General features: G+C 58.5%; 1 protein-coding gene across 1 annotated transcript in view; it reads right to left on the bottom strand.

Annotated features, from left to right (window-relative positions):
- Positions 1 to 16,657, bottom strand: part of MUC13 (mucin 13, cell surface associated) — a 43,252-nt gene extending 26,595 nt beyond the window's left edge. Inside the window, exons 1-11 of the mRNA XM_064154323.1 lie at positions 16,566 to 16,657; positions 16,414 to 16,464; positions 16,261 to 16,361; positions 14,394 to 14,444; positions 12,377 to 12,427; positions 10,356 to 10,406; positions 8,339 to 8,389; positions 6,318 to 6,368; positions 4,301 to 4,351; positions 2,279 to 2,329; positions 271 to 321 (exon numbers count right to left, since the gene is read on the bottom strand). Of these exons, the coding sequence (XP_064010393.1) occupies positions 271 to 321; positions 2,279 to 2,329; positions 4,301 to 4,351; positions 6,318 to 6,368; positions 8,339 to 8,389; positions 10,356 to 10,406; positions 12,377 to 12,427; positions 14,394 to 14,444; positions 16,261 to 16,361; positions 16,414 to 16,464; positions 16,566 to 16,657 (652 nt within the window). The remainder of the gene's footprint in view (positions 1 to 270; positions 322 to 2,278; positions 2,330 to 4,300; positions 4,352 to 6,317; positions 6,369 to 8,338; positions 8,390 to 10,355; positions 10,407 to 12,376; positions 12,428 to 14,393; positions 14,445 to 16,260; positions 16,362 to 16,413; positions 16,465 to 16,565) is intronic.
- Between the last annotated feature and the right edge of the window lie 2,590 nt (positions 16,658 to 19,247).

Below are 19,247 nucleotides of genomic sequence, written 5' to 3'. Positions count from 1 at the left end.
TTGCTAAGGGTGTGTTTAAGGGTCGACTAGATGTGGTGCTTGGGAATATGGTTCAAGGCGGATCTTGTAGAGCAGGGCTATGGGTTGGAGCTGGGGATGCTGGGGGTCTTTTCCAACCTGGACGTTTCAGTGATTCTGGGAGTACGGCAAGCTCATGCAGGGCAACGAGACCCTCCCGCTGGGACCCGCACAGCTCTCGGGGACTGACTTCCTCCCATCTGCACACACAAGGGGCTAACGGACTGCTGACTGACTGCTTCTTCTCCTTACCTGAACCCTCCGGAGGCGCAGTTGTGTTCCCATTTCCTGTGCCATTGTTTCCTAGGGAAGGAGAAAGAAGCAGATGATAGCATTGTGCGCTGCTGTGCACAGAAACGTCGTGCAGAACAGCCAGTGTGCAGGGTAAGCACAGAAGAGTTACGTATGGGAGCAGAGGAGGCCAATCGTCGGCTGCCCTGCCCTGCCCTTGTTTTCTGCCTACACAGCATGCTTGTATCGAGGGAAATGTCCATAGCCCCTTCTGCCCATGGTCCCAGAGCAATCACACACAGGCTGCGAGTTGTCCCCACCTCACCTCCACACAGTGAGCACAACCAGCTGAGCCGTTGTCAGGCCCGTCTGCCTGCAGCAAAGCTCCCTCCCCCTGCCCAAGACAGCACCACAACAAAGCCAGAGCTTCCGAGCAGCTCGAGGGGTGCCCTCACGCTGTGCACAGCCAGCACACCCTCCCTGCGCCACAATGGCCTTCACCCCACCATCTGCCAGAAGAGGGTCTCAGGCCAGGCCACGGGTCTCGATAGTGGGCAGGTCTGATGGGACAGTAGGCAACTGGCAGGATGGATGTGATCATCCAAGGCCTCTCCAGTGCAGGAAGAGCTGAATGGGCAGGTAGGAGCGTGCCCCTCAGAGCGACACTGCCAGAGGCTTTGCAGCTCTCGCCTGGTGCTCCCTGGCACCACACAGGGACTCGGCCTGATGTGAAGGATGCATGGCACACACGGCTCAATGGTCCCCTGGCACCCAGCCCCACGGATGCTGTGTGCCACAGCTCCCTCCCCGCAGATGCTGCGAGCAGCCAGGGAAGCAACTCCGAGAAGGGAGCGTTCAGAGGCTGGGCTCTGGGCACCTCCTCTACGCGCATCCTCTAGCACCTGGCACTGGTGTGGGAGGCAAAGGCAGCAAGCAGGAGAAGGGCAGCCTCCGCAAAGCTCTGCCCACACGTTCTGCTTGCAGCTAAGGCCAGCAGGGAGAAAAGGAAGAGTGGAGAGGCTTCACTGCCTTCCTCTGGATTTTGTCTGCCATGGGACAGGCATATGATTTTCGTGAGGGCAGAGAGGCCCTTCAGAGCGGCTTGGACGGGCTAGATCACTGGGCCAGCGTTAATGGGATGAGTATCAGTGAGGCCACATGCCAGCTCCTGCTCTTGGGTCACAAGAACCCCAAGCAACGCTACAGGCTTGGGGCAGTGTGGCTGGAGAGCTGCCTGGCAGAAAGGGGTCTGGAGGTTCTAAGAGACAGGCAGCCGAATAGGAGCCAGCAGCATGCCCAGGCAGCCCAGGAGGCCAAGGGCATCCAGGCTTGTACTAAAAATGCTGTGGCCAGCAGGAGCACGGAACAATTGTCCCCTTGTACTGGGCTTTGGCGAGGCCACATGTGGAGCAGTCTCTTCAGTTTGGGCGCTGCAGCACAAGAGAGATGTGGAGGTGCTGGAGTGGGTGCAGAGGAGGGCAAGGAAGCTGGGGAAGGGCCTAGAGAAGAAATCTTATGAGGCAGCCGGGGCGGTTTAGTTTGAAAAAGAGGAGGCGGAGGGGAGACCTGCTTGCTGTCTACAGCTACCTGAAGGGACGCAGTGGAGAGGCTGCTGCTGGTCTCTTCTCACAGAGAAGTGGAGAGAGAACAAGGGGCAATGGCCTCAAGCTGAGACTGGGTAGGCTTAGACTGGACATCAGGACAAGGTTTTCCAGAGAGAGAGTTGTCAGGCACCGGAATGAACTGCCCAGGGAGTCAGTTGCTAAGGGTGTGTTTAAGGGTCGACTAGATGTGGTGCTTGGGAATATGGTTCAAGGCGGATCTTGTAGAGCAGGGCTATGGGTTGGAGCTGGGGATGCTGGGGGTCTTTTCCAACCTGGACGTTTCAGTGATTCTGGGAGTACGGCAAGCTCATGCAGGGCAACGAGACCCTCCCGCTGGGACCCGCACAGCTCTCGGGGACTGACTTCCTCCCATCTGCACACACAAGGGGCTAACGGACTGCTGACTGACTGCTTCTTCTCCTTACCTGAACCCTCCGGAGGCGCAGTTGTGTTCCCATTTCCTGTGCCATTGTTTCCTAGGGAAGGAGAAAGAAGGGATATGGTAGCATTGTGCGCTGCTGTGTGCAGAAACGTCATGCACAACAGCCAGTGTGCAGGGTAAGCTCAGAAGAGTTACGTATGGGAGCTGAGCAGGCCAGTCGTCGGCTGCCCTGCCCTGCCCTTGTTTTCTGCCTAGACAGCATGCTCGTATCGAGGGAAATGTCCATAGCCCCTTCTGCCCATGGTCCCAGACCAATCACACACAGGCTGCGGGTTGTCCCCACCTCACCTCCACACAGTGAGCACAACCAGCTGAGCTGTTGTTAGGCCCGTCTGCCTGCAGCAAAGCTCCCTCCCCCTGCCCAAGACAGCACCACAACAAAGCCAGAGCTTCCAAGCAGCTCGAGGGGTGCCCTCACGCTGTGCACAGCCAGCACACTCGCCCCTGCACCACAATGGCCTTCTCCCCACCATCTGCCAGAAGAGGGTCTCAGGCCAGGCCACGGGTCTCGATAGCGGGCAGGTCTGATGGGACAGTAGGCAACTGGCAGGATGGATGTGATCATCCAAGCCCTCTCCAGTGGAGGAAGAGCTGAATGGGCAGGTAGGAGCGTGCCCCTCAGGGCGACACTGCCAGAAGCTTTGCAGCTCTCGCCTGGTGCTCCCTGGCACCACGCAGGGACTCAGGGACTCGGACTGATGTGAAGGATGCCTGGCACGCATGGCTCAGTGGTGCCCTGGCACCCAGCCCCACGGATGCTGTGTGCCACAGCTCCCTCCCCGCAGATGCTGCGAGCAGCCAGGGAAGCAACTCCGAGAAGGGAGCGTTCAGAGGCTGGGCTCTGGGCACCTCCTCTACGCGCATCCTCTAGCACCTGGCACTGGTGTGGGAGGCAAAGGCAGCAAGCAGGAGAAGGGCAGCCTCCGCAAAGCTCTGCCCACACGTTCTGCTTGCAGCTAAGGCCCGCAGGGAGAAAGGGAAGAGTGGAGAGGCTTCACTGCCTTCCTCTGGATTTTGTCTGCCATGGGACAGGCATATGATTTTCGTGAGGGCAGAGAGGCCCTTCAGAGCGGCTTGGAGGGGCTAGATCACTGGGCCAGCGTTAATGGGATGAGTATCAGTGAGGCCACATGCCAGCTCCTGCTCTTGGGTCACAAGAACCCCAAGCAACGCTACAGGCTTGGGGCAGTGTGGCTGGAGAGCTGCCTGGCAGAAAGGGGTCTGGAGGTTCTAAGAGACAGGCAGCTGAATAGGAGCCAGCAGCGTGCCCAGGCAGCCCAGGAGGCCAAGGGCATCCTGGCTTGTACTAAAAATGCTGTGGCCAGCAGGAGCACGGAACGATTGTCCCCTTGTACTGGGCTTTGTCGAGGCCACACCTGGAGCAGTCTCTTCAGTTTGGGCGCTGCAGCACAAGAGAGATGTGGAGGTGCTGGAGTGGGTGCAGAGGAGGGCAAGGAAGCTGGGGAAGGGCCTAGAGAAGAAATCTTATGAGGCAGCCAGGGCGGTTTAGTTTGAAAAAGAGGAGGCGGAGGGGAGACCTGCTTGCTGTCTACAGCTACCTGAAGGGACGCAGTGGAGAGGCTGCTGCTGGTCTCTTCTCACAGAGAAGTGGAGAGAGAACAAGGGGCAATGGCCTCAAGCTGAGACTGGGTAGGCTTAGACTGGACATCAGGACAAGGTTTTCCAGAGAGAGAGTTGTCAGGCACCGGAATGAACTGCCCAGGGAGGCAGGCAGTTGCTAAGGGTGTGTTTAAGGGTCGACTAGATGTGGTGCTTGGGAATATGGTTCAAGGCGGATCTTGTAGAGCAGGGCTATGGGTTGGAGCTGGGGATGCTGGGGGTCTTTTCCAACCTGGACGTTTCAGTGATTCTGGGAGTATGGCAAGCCCATGCAGGGCAACGAGACCCTCCCGCTAGGACCCGCACAGCTCTCGGGGACTGACTTCCTCCCATCTGTGTGCACAAGGGGCTAACGGACTGCTGACTGACTGCTTCTTCTCCTTACCTGAACCCTCCGGAGGCGCAGTTGTGTTCCCATTTCCTGTGCCATTGTTTCCTAGGGAAGGAGAAAGAAGGGATATGGTAGCATTGTGCGCTGCTGTGTGCAGAAATGTCGTGCAGAACAGCCAGTGTGCAGGGTAAGCTCAGAAGAGTTACGTATGGGAGCTGAGCAGGCCAATCGTCGGCTGCCCTGCCCTGCCCTTGTTTTCTGCCTAGACAGCATGCTCGTATCGAGGGAAATGTCCATAGCCCCTTCTGCCCATGGTCCCAGACCAATCACACACAGGCAGCGGGTTGTCCCCACCTCACCTCCACTCAGTGAGTACAGCCAGCTGAGCTATGGTCAGGCCCGTCTGCCTGCAGCAAAGCTCCCTCCCCCTGCCCAAGACAGCACCACAACAAAGCCAGAGCTTCCGAGCAGCTCGAGGGGTGCCCTCACGCTGTGCACAGCCAGCACACCCTCCCGGCACCACAATGGCCTTCACCCCACCATCTGCCATAAGAGGCTCTCAGGCCAGGCCATGGGTCCTGATAGTGGTCAGGTGTGATGGGACAGTAGGCAACTGGCAGGATGGATGTGATCATCCAAGGCCTCTCCAGTGGAGGAAGAGCTGAATGGGCAGGTAGGAGCGTGCCCCTCAGGGCGACACTACCAGAAGCTTTGCAGCTCTGGCCTGGCGCTCCCTGGCACCACGCAGGGACTCAGGGACTCGGCCTGATGTGAAGGATGTCTGGCACACACGGCTCAGTGGTGCCCTGGCACCCAGCCCCACGGATGCTGTGTGCCACAGCTCCCTCCCCACAGATGCTGCAAGCGGCCAGGGAAGCAACTCCGAGAAGGGAGCGTTCAGAGGCTGGGCTCTAGGCACCTCCTCTACGCGCATCCTCTAGCACCTGGCACTGGTGTGGGAGGCAAAGGCAGCAAGCAGGAGAAGGGCAGCCTCTGCAAAGCTCTGCCCACACGTTCTGCTTGCAGCTAAGGCCAGCAGGGAGAAAGGGAAGAGTGGAGAGGCTTCACTGCCTTCCTCTGGATTTTGTCTGCCATGGGACAGGCATTTGATTTGCTTGAGGGCATAGAGGCCCTTCAGAGGGGCTTGGACGGGCTAGATCACTGGGCCAACGTTAATGGGATGAGTATCAGTGAGGCCACATGCCAGCTCCTGCTCTTGGGTCACAAGAACCCCAAGCAACGCTACAGGCTTGGGGCAGTGTGGCTGGAGAGCTGCCTGGCAGAAAGGGGTCTGGAGGTTCTAAGAGACAGGCAGCTGAATTGGAGCCAGCAGCTTGCCCGGGCAGCCCAGGAGGCCAAGGGCATCCTGGCTTGTACTAAAAATGCTGTGGCCAGCAGGAGCACGGAACGATTGTCCCCTTGTACTGGGCTTTGGCGAGGCCACATGTGGAGCAGTCTCTTCAGTTTGGGCGCTGCAGCACAAGAGAGATGTGGAGGTGCTGGAGTGGGTGCAGAGGAGGGCAAGGAAGCTGGGGAAGGGCCTAGAGAAGAAATCTTATGAGGCAGCCGGGGCGGTTTAGTTTGAAAAAGAGGAGGCGGAGGGGAGACCTGCTTGCTGTCTACAGCTACCTGAAGGGACGCAGTGGAGAGGCTGCTGCTGGTCTCTTCTCACAGAGAAGTGGAGAGAGAACAAGGGGCAATGGCCTCAAGCTGAGACTGGGTAGGCTTAGACTGGACATCAGGACAAGGTTTTCCAGAGAGAGAGTTGTCAGGCACCGGAATGAACTGCCCAGGGAGTCAGTTGCTAAGGGTGTGTTTAAGGGTCGACTAGATGTGGTGCTTGGGGATATGGTTCAAGGCGGATCTTGTAGAGCAGGGCTATGGGTTGGAGCTGGGGATGCTGGGGGTCTTTTCCAACCTGGACGTTTCAGTGATTCTGGGAGTATGGCAAGCTCATGCAGGGCAACGAGACCCTCCCGCTGGGACCCGCACAGCTCTCGGGGACTGACTTCCTCCCATCTGCACACACAAGGGGCTAACGGACTGCTGACTGACTGCTTCTTCTCCTTACCTGAACCCTCCGGAGGCGCAGTTGTGTTCCCATTTCCTGTGCCATTGTTTCCTAGGGAAGGAGAAAGAAGCAGATGATAGCATTGTGCGCTGCTGTGCACAGAAACGTCGTGCAGAACAGCCAGTGTGCAGGGTAAGCTCAGAAGAGTTACGTATGGGAGCTGAGCAGGCCAGTCGTCTGCTGCCCTGCCCTGCCCTTGTTTTCTGCCTAGACAGCATGCTTGTATCGAGGGAAATGTCCATAGCCCCTTCTGCCCATGGTCCCAGACCAATCACACACAGGCTGCGGGTTGTCCCCACCTCACCTCCACACAGTGAGCACAACCAGCTGAGCCGTTGTCAGGCCCGTCTGCCTGCAGCAAAGCTCCCTCCCCCTGCCCAAGACAGCACCACAACAAAGCCAGAGCTTCCGAGCAGCTCGAGGGGTGCCCTCACGCTGTGCACAGCCAGCACACCCTCCCTGCACCACAATGGCCTTCACCCCACCATCTCCCAGAAGAGGGTCTCAGGCCAGGCCACGGGTCTCGATAGCGGGCAGGTCTGATGGGACAGTAGGCAACTGGCAGGATGGATGTGATCATCCAAGCCCTCTCCAGTGGAGGAAGAGCTGAATGGGCAGGTAGGAGCGTGCCCCTCAGGGCGACACTGCCAGAAGCTTTGCAGCTCTCGCCTGGTGCTCCCTGGCACCACGCAGGGACTCAGGGACTCGGACTGATGTGAAGGATGCCTGGCACGCATGGCTCAGTGGTGCCCTGGCACCCAGCCCCACGGATGCTGTGTGCCACAGCTCCCTCCCCGCAGATGCTGCAAGCAGCCAAGGAAGCAACTCCGAGAAGGGAGCGTTCAGAGGCTGGGCTCTGGGCACCTCCTCTACGCGCATCCTCTAGCACCTGGCACTGGTGTGGGAGGCAAAGGCAGCAAGCAGGAGAAAGGCAGCCTCCGCAAAGCTCTGCCCACACGTTCTGCTTGCAGCTAAGGCCCGCAGGGAGAAAAGGGAAAAGTGGAGAGACTTCACTGCCTTCCTCTGGATTTTGTCTGCCATGGGACAGGCATATGATTTGCGTGAGGGCAGAGAGGCCCTTCAGAGGGGCTTGGAGGGGCTAGATCACTGGGCCAGCGTTAATGGGATGAGTATCAGTGAGGCCACATGCCAGCTCCTGCTCTTGGGTCACAAGAACCCCAAGCAACGCTACAGGCTTGGGGCAGTGTGGCTGGAGAGCTGCCTGGCAGAAAGGGGTCTGGAGGTTCTAAGAGACAGGCAGCTGAATAGGAGCCAGCAGCGTGCCCGGGCAGCCCAGGAGGCCAAGGGCATCCTGGCTTGTACTAAAAATGCTGTGGCCAGCAGGAGCACGGAACGATTGTCCCCTTGTACTGGGCTTTGTCGAGGCCACACCTGGAGCAGTCTCTTCAGTTTGGGCGCTGCAGCACAAGAGAGATGTGGAGGTGCTGGAGTGGGTGCAGAGGAGGGCAAGGAAGCTGGGGAAGGGCCTAGAGAAGAAATCTTATGAGGCAGCCAGGGCGGTTTAGTTTGAAAAAGAGGAGGCGGAGGGGAGACCTGCTTGCTGTCTACAGCTACCTGAAGGGACGCAGTGGAGAGGCTGCTGCTGGTCTCTTCTCACAGAGAAGTGGAGAGAGAACAAGGGGCAATGGCCTCAAGCTGAGACTGGGTAGGCTTAGACTGGACATCAGGACAAGGTTTTCCAGAGAGAGAGTTGTCAGGCACCGGAATGAACTGCCCAGGGAGGCAGGCAGTTGCTAAGGGTGTGTTTAAGGGTCGACTAGATGTGGTGCTTGGGAATATGGTTCAAGGCGGATCTTGTAGAGCAGGGCTACGGGTTGGAGCTGGGGATGCTGGGGGTCTTTTCCAACCTGGACGTTTCAGTGATTCTGGGAGTATGGCAAGCCCATGCAGGGCAACGAGACCCTCCCGCTAGGACCCGCACAGCTCTCGGGGACTGACTTCCTCCCATCTGTGTGCACAAGGGGCTAACGGACTGCTGACTGACTGCTTCTTCTCCTTACCTGAACCCTCCGGAGGCGCAGTTGTGTTCCCATTTCCTGTGCCATTGTTTCCTAGGGAAGGAGAAAGAAGGGATATGGTAGCATTGTGCGCTGCTGTGTGCAGAAATGTCGTGCAGAACAGCCAGTGTGCAGGGTAAGCTCAGAAGAGTTACGTATGGGAGCTGAGCAGGCCAATCGTCGGCTGCCCTGCCCTGCCCTTGTTTTCTGCCTAGACAGCATGCTCGTATCGAGGGAAATGTCCATAGCCCCTTCTGCCCATGGTCCCAGACCAATCACACACAGGCAGCGGGTTGTCCCCACCTCACCTCCACTCAGTGAGTACAGCCAGCTGAGCTATGGTCAGGCCCGTCTGCCTGCAGCAAAGCTCCCTCCCCCTGCCCAAGACAGCACCACAACAAAGCCAGAGCTTCCGAGCAGCTCGAGGGGTGCCCTCACGCTGTGCACAGCCAGCACACCCTCCCGGCACCACAATGGCCTTCACCCCACCATCTGCCATAAGAGGCTCTCAGGCCAGGCCATGGGTCCTGATAGTGGTCAGGTGTGATGGGACAGTAGGCAACTGGCAGGATGGATGTGATCATCCAAGGCCTCTCCAGTGGAGGAAGAGCTGAATGGGCAGGTAGGAGCGTGCCCCTCAGGGCGACACTACCAGAAGCTTTGCAGCTCTGGCCTGGCGCTCCCTGGCACCACGCAGGGACTCAGGGACACGGCCTGATGTGAAGGATGTCTGGCACACACGGCTCAGTGGTGCCCTGGCACCCAGCCCCACGGATGCTGTGTGCCACAGCTCCCTCCCCACAGATGCTGCAAGCGGCCAGGGAAGCAACTCCGAGAAGGGAGCGTTCAGAGGCTGGGCTCTAGGCACCTCCTCTACGCGCATCCTCTAGCACCTGGCACTGGTGTGGGAGGCAAAGGCAGCAAGCAGGAGAAGGGCAGCCTCTGCAAAGCTCTGCCCACACGTTCTGCTTGCAGCTAAGGCCAGCAGGGAGAAAGGGAAGAGTGGAGAGGCTTCACTGCCTTCCTCTGGATTTTGTCTGCCATGGGACAGGCATTTGATTTGCTTGAGGGCATAGAGGCCCTTCAGAGGGGCTTGGACAGGCTAGATCACTGGGCCAACGTTAATGGGATGAGTATCAGTGAGGCCACATGCCAGCTCCTGCTCCTGGGTCACAAGAACCCCAAGCAACGCTACAGGCTTGGGGCAGTGTGGCTGGAGAGCTGCCTGGCAGAAAGGGGTCTGGAGGTTCTAAGAGACAGGCAGCTGAATAGGAGCCAGCAGCGTGCCCGGGCAGCCCAGGAGGCCAAGGGCATCCTGGCTTGTACTAAAAATGCTGTGGCCAGCAGGAGCACGGAACGATTGTCCCCTTGTATTGGGCTTTGGCGAGGCCACATGTGGAGCAGTCTCTTCAGTTTGGGCGCTGCAGCACAAGAGAGATGTGGAGGTGCTGGAGTGGGTGCAGAGGAGGGCAAGGAAGCTGGGGAAGGGCCTAGAGAAGAAATCTTATGAGGCAGCCGGGGCGGTTTAGTTTGAAAAAGAGGAGGCGGAGGGGAGACCTGCTTGCTGTCTACAGCTACCTGAAGGGACGCAGTGGAGAGGCTGCTGCTGGTCTCTTCTCACAGAGAAGTGGAGAGAGAACAAGGGGCAATGGCCTCAAGCTGAGACTGGGTAGGCTTAGACTGGACATCAGGACAAGGTTTTCCAGAGAGAGAGTTGTCAGGCACCGGAATGAACTGCCCAGGGAGTCAGTTGCTAAGGGTGTGTTTAAGGGTCGACTAGATGTGGTGCTTGGGAATATGGTTCAAGGCGGATCTTGTAGAGCAGGGCTATGGGTTGGAGCTGGGGATGCTGGGGGTCTTTTCCAACCTGGACGTTTCAGTGATTCTGGGAGTATGGCAAGCTCATGCAGGGCAACGAGACCCTCCCGCTGGGACCCGCACAGCTCTCGGGGACTGACTTCCTCCCATCTGCACACACAAGGGGCTAACGGACTGCTGACTGACTGCTTCTTCTCCTTACCTGAACCCTCCGGAGGCGCAGTTGTGTTCCCATTTCCTGTGCCATTGTTTCCTAGGGAAGGAGAAAGAAGCAGATGATAGCATTGTGCGCTGCTGTGCACAGAAACGTCGTGCAGAACAGCCAGTGTGCAGGGTAAGCTCAGAAGAGTTACGTATGGGAGCTGAGCAGGCCAGTCGTCTGCTGCCCTGCCCTGCCCTTGTTTTCTGCCTAGACAGCATGCTTGTATCGAGGGAAATGTCCATAGCCCCTTCTGCCCATGGTCCCAGACCAATCACACACAGGCTGCGGGTTGTCCCCACCTCACCTCCACACAGTGAGCACAACCAGCTGAGCCGTTGTCAGGCCCGTCTGCCTGCAGCAAAGCTCCCTCCCCCTGCCCAAGACAGCACCACAACAAAGCCAGAGCTTCCGAGCAGCTCGAGGGGTGCCCTCACGCTGTGCACAGCCAGCACACCCTCCCTGCACCACAATGGCCTTCACCCCACCATCTCCCAGAAGAGGGTCTCAGGCCAGGCCACGGGTCTCGATAGCGGGCAGGTCTGATGGGACAGTAGGCAACTGGCAGGATGGATGTGATCATCCAAGCCCTCTCCAGTGGAGGAAGAGCTGAATGGGCAGGTAGGAGCGTGCCCCTCAGGGCGACACTGCCAGAAGCTTTGCAGCTCTCGCCTGGTGCTCCCTGGCACCACGCAGGGACTCAGGGACTCGGACTGATGTGAAGGATGCCTGGCACGCATGGCTCAGTGGTGCCCTGGCACCCAGCCCCACGGATGCTGTGTGCCACAGCTCCCTCCCCGCAGATGCTGCAAGCATCCAAGGAAGCAACTCCGAGAAGGGAGCGTTCAGAGGCTGGGCTCTGGGCACCTCCTCTACGCGCATCCTCTAGCACCTGGCACTGGTGTGGGAGGCAAAGGCAGCAAGCAGGAGAAAGGCAGCCTCCGCAAAGCTCTGCCCACACGTTCTGCTTGCAGCTAAGGCCCGCAGGGAGAAAAGGGAAAAGTGGAGAGACTTCACTGCCTTCCTCTGGATTTTGTCTGCCATGGGACAGGCATATGATTTGCGTGAGGGCAGAGAGGCCCTTCAGAGGGGCTTGGAGGGGCTAGATCACTGGGCCAGCGTTAATGGGATGAGTATCAGTGAGGCCACATGCCAGCTCCTGCTCTTGGGTCACAAGAACCCCAAGCAACGCTACAGGCTTGGGGCAGTGTGGCTGGAGAGCTGCCTGGCAGAAAGGGGTCTGGAGGTTCTAAGAGACAGGCAGCTGAATAGGAGCCAGCAGCGTGCCCGGGCAGCCCAGGAGGCCAAGGGCATCCTGGCTTGTACTAAAAATGCTGTGGCCAGCAGGAGCACGGAACGATTGTCCCCTTGTACTGGGCTTTGTCGAGGCCACACCTGGAGCAGTCTCTTCAGTTTGGGCGCTGCAGCACAAGAGAGATGTGGAGGTGCTGGAGTGGGTGCAGAGGAGGGCAAGGAAGCTGGGGAAGGGCCTAGAGAAGAAATCTTATGAGGCAGCCAGGGCGGTTTAGTTTGAAAAAGAGGAGGCGGAGGGGAGACCTGCTTGCTGTCTACAGCTACCTGAAGGGACGCAGTGGAGAGGCTGCTGCTGGTCTCTTCTCACAGAGAAGTGGAGAGAGAACAAGGGGCAATGGCCTCAAGCTGAGACTGGGTAGGCTTAGACTGGACATCAGGACAAGGTTTTCCAGAGAGAGAGTTGTCAGGCACCGGAATGAACTGCCCAGGGAGGCAGGCAGTTGCTAAGGGTGTGTTTAAGGGTCGACTAGATGTGGTGCTTGGGAATATGGTTCAAGGCGGATCTTGTAGAGCAGGGCTACGGGTTGGAGCTGGGGATGCTGGGGGTCTTTTCCAACCTGGACGTTTCAGTGATTCTGGGAGTATGGCAAGCCCATGCAGGGCAACGAGACCCTCCCGCTAGGACCCGCACAGCTCTCGGGGACTGACTTCCTCCCATCTGTGTGCACAAGGGGCTAACGGACTGCTGACTGACTGCTTCTTCTCCTTACCTGAACCCTCCGGAGGCGCAGTTGTGTTCCCATTTCCTGTGCCATTGTTTCCTAGGGAAGGAGAAAGAAGGGATATGGTAGCATTGTGCGCTGCTGTGTGCAGAAATGTCGTGCAGAACAGCCAGTGTGCAGGGTAAGCTCAGAAGAGTTACGTATGGGAGCTGAGCAGGCCAATCGTCGGCTGCCCTGCCCTGCCCTTGTTTTCTGCCTAGACAGCATGCTCGTATCGAGGGAAATGTCCATAGCCCCTTCTGCCCATGGTCCCAGACCAATCACACACAGGCAGCGGGTTGTCCCCACCTCACCTCCACTCAGTGAGTACAGCCAGCTGAGCTATGGTCAGGCCCGTCTGCCTGCAGCAAAGCTCCCTCCCCCTGCCCAAGACAGCACCACAACAAAGCCAGAGCTTCCGAGCAGCTCGAGGGGTGCCCTCACGCTGTGCACAGCCAGCACACCCTCCCGGCACCACAATGGCCTTCACCCCACCATCTGCCATAAGAGGCTCTCAGGCCAGGCCATGGGTCCTGATAGTGGTCAGGTGTGATGGGACAGTAGGCAACTGGCAGGATGGATGTGATCATCCAAGGCCTCTCCAGTGGAGGAAGAGCTGAATGGGCAGGTAGGAGCGTGCCCCTCAGGGCGACACTACCAGAAGCTTTGCAGCTCTGGCCTGGCGCTCCCTGGCACCACGCAGGGACTCAGGGACACGGCCTGATGTGAAGGATGTCTGGCACACACGGCTCAGTGGTGCCCTGGCACCCAGCCCCACGGATGCTGTGTGCCACAGCTCCCTCCCCACAGATGCTGCAAGCGGCCAGGGAAGCAACTCCGAGAAGGGAGCGTTCAGAGGCTGGGCTCTAGGCACCTCCTCTACGCGCATCCTCTAGCACCTGGCACTGGTGTGGGAGGCAAAGGCAGCAAGCAGGAGAAGGGCAGCCTCTGCAAAGCTCTGCCCACACGTTCTGCTTGCAGCTAAGGCCAGCAGGGAGAAAGGGAAGAGTGGAGAGGCTTCACTGCCTTCCTCTGGATTTTGTCTGCCATGGGACAGGCATTTGATTTGCTTGAGGGCATAGAGGCCCTTCAGAGGGGCTTGGACAGGCTAGATCACTGGGCCAACGTTAATGGGATGAGTATCAGTGAGGCCACATGCCAGCTCCTGCTCCTGGGTCACAAGAACCCCAAGCAACGCTACAGGCTTGGGGCAGTGTGGCTGGAGAGCTGCCTGGCAGAAAGGGGTCTGGAGGTTCTAAGAGACAGGCAGCTGAATAGGAGCCAGCAGCGTGCCCGGGCAGCCCAGGAGGCCAAGGGCATCCTGGCTTGTACTAAAAATGCTGTGGCCAGCAGGAGCACGGAACGATTGTCCCCTTGTATTGGGCTTTGGCGAGGCCACATGTGGAGCAGTCTCTTCAGTTTGGGCGCTGCAGCACAAGAGAGATGTGGAGGTGCTGGAGTGGGTGCAGAGGAGGGCAAGGAAGCTGGGGAAGGGCCTAGAGAAGAAATCTTATGAGGCAGCCGGGGCGGTTTAGTTTGAAAAAGAGGAGGCGGAGGGGAGACCTGCTTGCTGTCTACAGCTACCTGAAGGGACGCAGTGGAGAGGCTGCTGCTGGTCTCTTCTCACAGAGAAGTGGAGAGAGAACAAGGGGCAATGGCCTCAAGCTGAGACTGGGTAGGCTTAGACTGGACATCAGGACAAGGTTTTCCAGAGAGAGAGTTGTCAGGCACCGGAATGAACTGCCCAGGGAGTCAGTTGCTAAGGGTGTGTTTAAGGGTTGACTAGATGTGGTGCTTGGGAATATGGTTCAAGGCGGATCTTGTAGAGCAGGGCTATGGGTTGGAGCTGGGGATGCTGGGGGTCTTTTCCAACCTGGACGTTTCAGTGATTCTGGGAGTATGGCAAGCTCATGCAGGGCAACGAGACCCTCCCGCTGGGACCCGCACAGCTCTCGGGGACTGACTTCCTCCCATCTGCACACACAAGGGGCTAACGGACTGCTGACTGACTGCTTCTTCTCCTTACCTGAACCCTCCGGAGGCGCAGTTGTGTTCCCATTTCCTGTGCCATTGTTTCCTAGGGAAGGAGAAAGAAGCAGATGATAGCATTGTGCGCTGCTGTGCACAGAAACGTCGTGCAGAACAGCCAGTGTGCAGGGTAAGCTCAGAAGAGTTACGTATGGGAGCTGAGCAGGCCAGTCGTCTGCTGCCCTGCCCTGCCCTTGTTTTCTGCCTAGACAGCATGCTCGTATCGAGGGAAATGTCCATAGCCCCTTCTGCCCATGGTCCCAGACCAATCACACACAGGCTGCGGGTTGTCCCCACCTCACCTCCACACAGTGAGCACAACCGGCTGAGCCGTTGTCAGGCCCGTCTGCCTGCAGCAAAGCTCCCTCCCCCTGCCCAAGACAGCACCACAACAAAGCCAGAGCTTCCGAGCAGCTCGAGGGGTGCCCTCACGCTGTGCACAGCCAGCACACCCTCCCTGCGCCACAATGGCCTTCACCCCACCATCTGCCAGAAGAGGGTCTCAGGCCAGGCCACGGGTCTCGATAGCGGGCAGGTCTGATGGGACAGTAGGCAACTGGCAGGATGGATGTGATCATCCAAGGCCCTCTCCAGTGGAGGAAGAGCTGAATGGGCAGGTAGGAGCGTGCCCCTCAGGGCGACACTGCCAGAAGCTTTGCAGCTCTCGCCTGGTGCTCCCTGGCACCACGCAGGGACTCAGGGACTCGGCCTGATGTGAAGGATGCATGGCACACACGGCTCAATGGTGCCCTGGCACCCAGCCCCACGGATGCTGTGTGCCACAGCTCCCTCCCCGCAGATGCTGCGAGCAGCCAGGGAAGCAACTCCGAGAAGGGAGCGTTCAGAGGCTGGGCTCTGGGCACCTCCTCTACGCGCATCCTCTAGCACCTGGCACTGGTGTGGGAGGCAAAGGCAGCAAGCAGGAGAAGGGCAGCCTCCGCAAAGCTCTGCCCACACGTTCTGCTTGCAGCTAAGGCCAGCAGGGAGAAAAGGGAAGAGTGGAGAGGACTTCACTGCCTTCCTCTGGATTTTGTCTGCCATGGGACAGGCATATGATTTGCGTGAGGGCAGAGAGGCCCTTCAGAGGGGCTTGGAGGGGCTAGATCACTGGGCCAGCGTTAATGGGATGAGTATCAGTGAGGCCACATGCCAGCTCCTGCTCTTGGGTCACAAGAACCCCAAGCAACGCTACAGGCTTGGGGCAGTGTGGCTGGAGAGCTGCCTGGCAGAAAGGGGTCTGGAGGTTCTAAGAGACAGGCAGCCGAATAGGAGCCAGCAGCGTGCCCAGGCAGCCCAGGAGGCCAAGGGCATCCAGGCTTGTACTAAAAATGCTGTGGCCAGCAGGAGCACGGAACAATTGTCCCCTTGTACTGGGCTTTGGCGAGGCCACATGTGGAGCAGTCTCTTCAGTTTGGGCGCTGCAGCACAAGAGAGATGTGGAGGTGCTGGAGTGGGTGCAGAGGAGGGCAAGGAAGCTGGGGAAGGGCCTAGAGAAGAAATCTTATGAGGCAGCCGGGGCGGTTTAGTTTGAAAAAGAGGAGGCGGAGGGGAGACCTGCTTGCTGTCTACAGCTACCTGAAGGCACACTGGGGAGAGGCTGCTGCTGGTCTCTTCTCACAGAGAAGTGGAGAGAGAACAAGGGGCAATGGCCTCAAGCTGAGACTGGGTAGGCTTAGACTGGACATCAGGACAAGGTTTTCCAGAGAGAGAGTTGTCAGGCACCGGAATGAACTGCCCAGGGCAGGCAGTTGCTAAGGGTGTGTTTAAGGGTCGACTAGATGTGGTGCTTGGGAATATGGTTCAAGGCGGATCTTGTAGAGCAGGGCTATGGGTTGGAGCTGGGGATGCTGGGGGTCTTTTCCAACCTGGACGTTTCAGTGATTCTGGGAGTATGGCAAGCTCATGCAGGGCAACGAGACCCTCCCGCTGGGACTCGCACAGCTCTCGGGGACTGACTTCCTCCCATCTGCACACACAAGGGGCTAACGGACTGCTGACTGACTGCTTCTTCTCCTTACCTGAACCCTCCGGAGGCGCAGTTGTGTTCCCATTTCCTGTGCCATTGTTTCCTAGGGAAGGAGAAAGAAGGCAGATGATAGCATTGTGCGCTGCTGTGCACAGAAACGTCGTGCAGAACAGCCAGTGTGCAGGGTAAGCTCAGAAGAGTTACGTATGGGAGCTGAGGCAGGCCAATCGTCGGCTGCCCTGCCCTGCCCTTGTTTTCTGCCTAGACAGCATGCTCGTATCGAGGGAAATGTCCATAGCCCCTTCTGCCCATGGTCCCAGACCAATCACACACAGGCTGCGGGTTGTCCCCACCTCACCTCCACACAGTGAGCACAACCAGCTGAGCCGTTGTCAGGCCCGTCTGCCTGCAGCAAAGCTCCCTCCCCCTGCCCAAGACAGCACCACAACAAAGCCAGAGCTTCCGAGCAGCTCGAGGGGTGCCCTCACGCTGTGCACAGCCAGCACACCCTCCCTGCACCACAATGGCCTTCACCCCACCATCTCCCAGAAGAGGGTCTCAGGCCAGGCCACGGGTCTCGATAGTGGGCAGGTCTGATGGGACAGTAGGCAACTGGCAGGATGGATGTGATCATCCAAGGCCCTCTCCAGTGGAGGAAGAGCTGAATGGGCAGGTAGGAGCGTGCCCCTCAGGGCGACACTGCCAGAAGCTTTGCAGCTCTCGCCTGGTGCTCCCTGGCACCACGCAGGGACTCAGGGACTCGGCCTGATGTGAAGGATGCCTGGCACACACGGCTCAGTGGTGCCCTGGCACCCAGCCCCACGGATGCTGTGTGCCACAGCTCCCTCCCCACAGATGCTGCAAGCAGGCCAGGGAAGCAACTCCGAGAAGGGAGCGTTCAGAGGCTGGGCTCTAGGCACCTCCTCTACGCGCATCCTCTAGCACCTGGCACTGGTGTGGGAGGCAAAGGCAGCAAGCAGGAGAAGGGCAGCCTCTGCAAAGCTCTGCCCACACGTTCTGCTTGCAGCTAAGGCCAGCAGGGAGAAAGGGAAGAGTGGAGAGGCTTCACTGCCTTCCTCTGGATTTTGTCTGCCATGGGACAGGCATTTGATTTGCTTGAGGGCATAGAGGCCCTTCAGAGGGGCTTGGACGGGCTAGATCACTGGGCCAACGTTAATGGGATGAGTATCAGTGAGGCCACATGCCAGCTCCTGCTCTTGGGTCACAAGAACCCCAAGCAACGCTACAGGCTTGGGGCAGTGTGGCTGGAGAGCTGCCTGGCAGAAAGGGGTCTGGAGGTTCTAAGAGACAGGCAGCTGAATAGGAGCCAGCAGCGTGCCCGGGCAGCCCAGGAGGCCAAGGGCATCCTGGCTTGTACTAAAAATGCTGTGGCCAGCAGGAGCACGGAACGATTGTCCCCTTGTACTGGGCTTTGGCGAGGCCACATGTGGAGCAGTCTCTTCAGTTTGGGCGCTGCAGCACAAGAGAGATGTGGAGGTGCTGGAGTGGGTGCAGAGGAGGGCAAGGAAGCTGGGGAAGGGCCTAGAGAAGAAATCTTATGAGGCAGCCGGGGCGGTTTAGTTTGAAAAAGAGGAGGCGGAGGGGAGACCTGCTTGCTGTCTACAGCTACCTGAAGGGACGCAGTGGAGAGGCTGCTGCTGGTCTCTTCTAACAGAGAAGTGGAGAGAGAACAAGGGGCAATGGCCTCAAGCTGAGACTGGGTAGGCTTAGACTGGACATCAGGACAAGGTTTTCCAGAGAGAGAGTTGTCAGGCACCGGAATGAACTGCCCAGGGAGTCAGTTGCTAAGGGTGTGTTTAAGGGTCGACTAGATGTGGTGCTTGGGGATATGGTTCAAGGCGGATCTTGTAGAGCAGGGCTATGGGTTGGAGCTGGGGATGCTGGGGGTCTTTTCCAACCTGGACGTTTCAGTGATTCTGGGAGTATGGCAAGCTCATGCAGGGCAACGAGACCCTCCCGCTAGGGACCCGCACAGCTCTCGGGGACTGACTTCCTCCCATCTGCACACACAAGGGGCTAACGGACTGCTGACTGACTTCTTCTTCTCCTTACCTGAACCCTCCGGAGGCGCAGTTGTGTTCCCATTTCCTGTGCCATTGTTTCCTAGGGAAGGAGAAAGAAGGGAGATGGTAGCATTGTGCGCTGCTGTATGCAGAAACGTCGTGCAGAACAGCCAGTGTGCAGGGTAAGCTCAGAAGACTTACGTATGGGAGCTGTGCAGGCCAGTCGTCTGCTGCCCTGCCCTGCCCTTGTTTTCTGCCTAGACAGCATGCTTGTATCGAGGGAAATGTCCATAGCCCCTTCTGCCCATGGTCCCAGACCAATCACACACAGGCTGCGGGTTGTCCCCACCTCACCTCCACACAGTGAGCACAACCAGCTGAGCCGTTGTCAGGCCCGTCTGCCTGCAGCAAAGCTCCCTCCCCCTGCCCAAGACAGCACCACAACAAAGCCAGAGCTTCCGAGCAGCTCGAGGGGTGCCCTCACGCTGTGCACAGCCAGCACACCCTCCCTGCGCCACAATGGCCTTCACCCCACCATCTGCCAGAAGAGGGTCTCAGGCCGGGCCATGGGTCTCGATAGCGGTCAGGTCTGATGGGACAGTAGGCAACTGGCAGGATGGATGTGATCATCCAAGCCCTCTCCAGTGGAGGAAGAGCTGAATGGGCAGGTAGGAGCGTGCCCCTCAGGGCGACACTGCCAGAAGCTTTGAAGCGCGGGCCTGGCGCTCCCTGGCACCACGCAGGGACTCAGGGACTCGGCCTGATGTGAAGGATGTCTGGCACACACGGCTCAGTGGTGCCCTGGCACCCAGCCCCACGGATGCTGTGTGCCACAGCTCCCTCCCCGCAGATGCTGCAAGCA

The sequence above is a fragment of the Pogoniulus pusillus genome, chromosome 2 (genome assembly GCF_015220805.1).
Source record: "Pogoniulus pusillus isolate bPogPus1 chromosome 2, bPogPus1.pri, whole genome shotgun sequence".
NCBI lineage: Eukaryota > Metazoa > Chordata > Aves > Piciformes > Lybiidae > Pogoniulus > Pogoniulus pusillus.
Note: the sequence above shows the minus strand (reverse complement) of the source record. Positions and strands in the feature narration are given on the sequence as shown.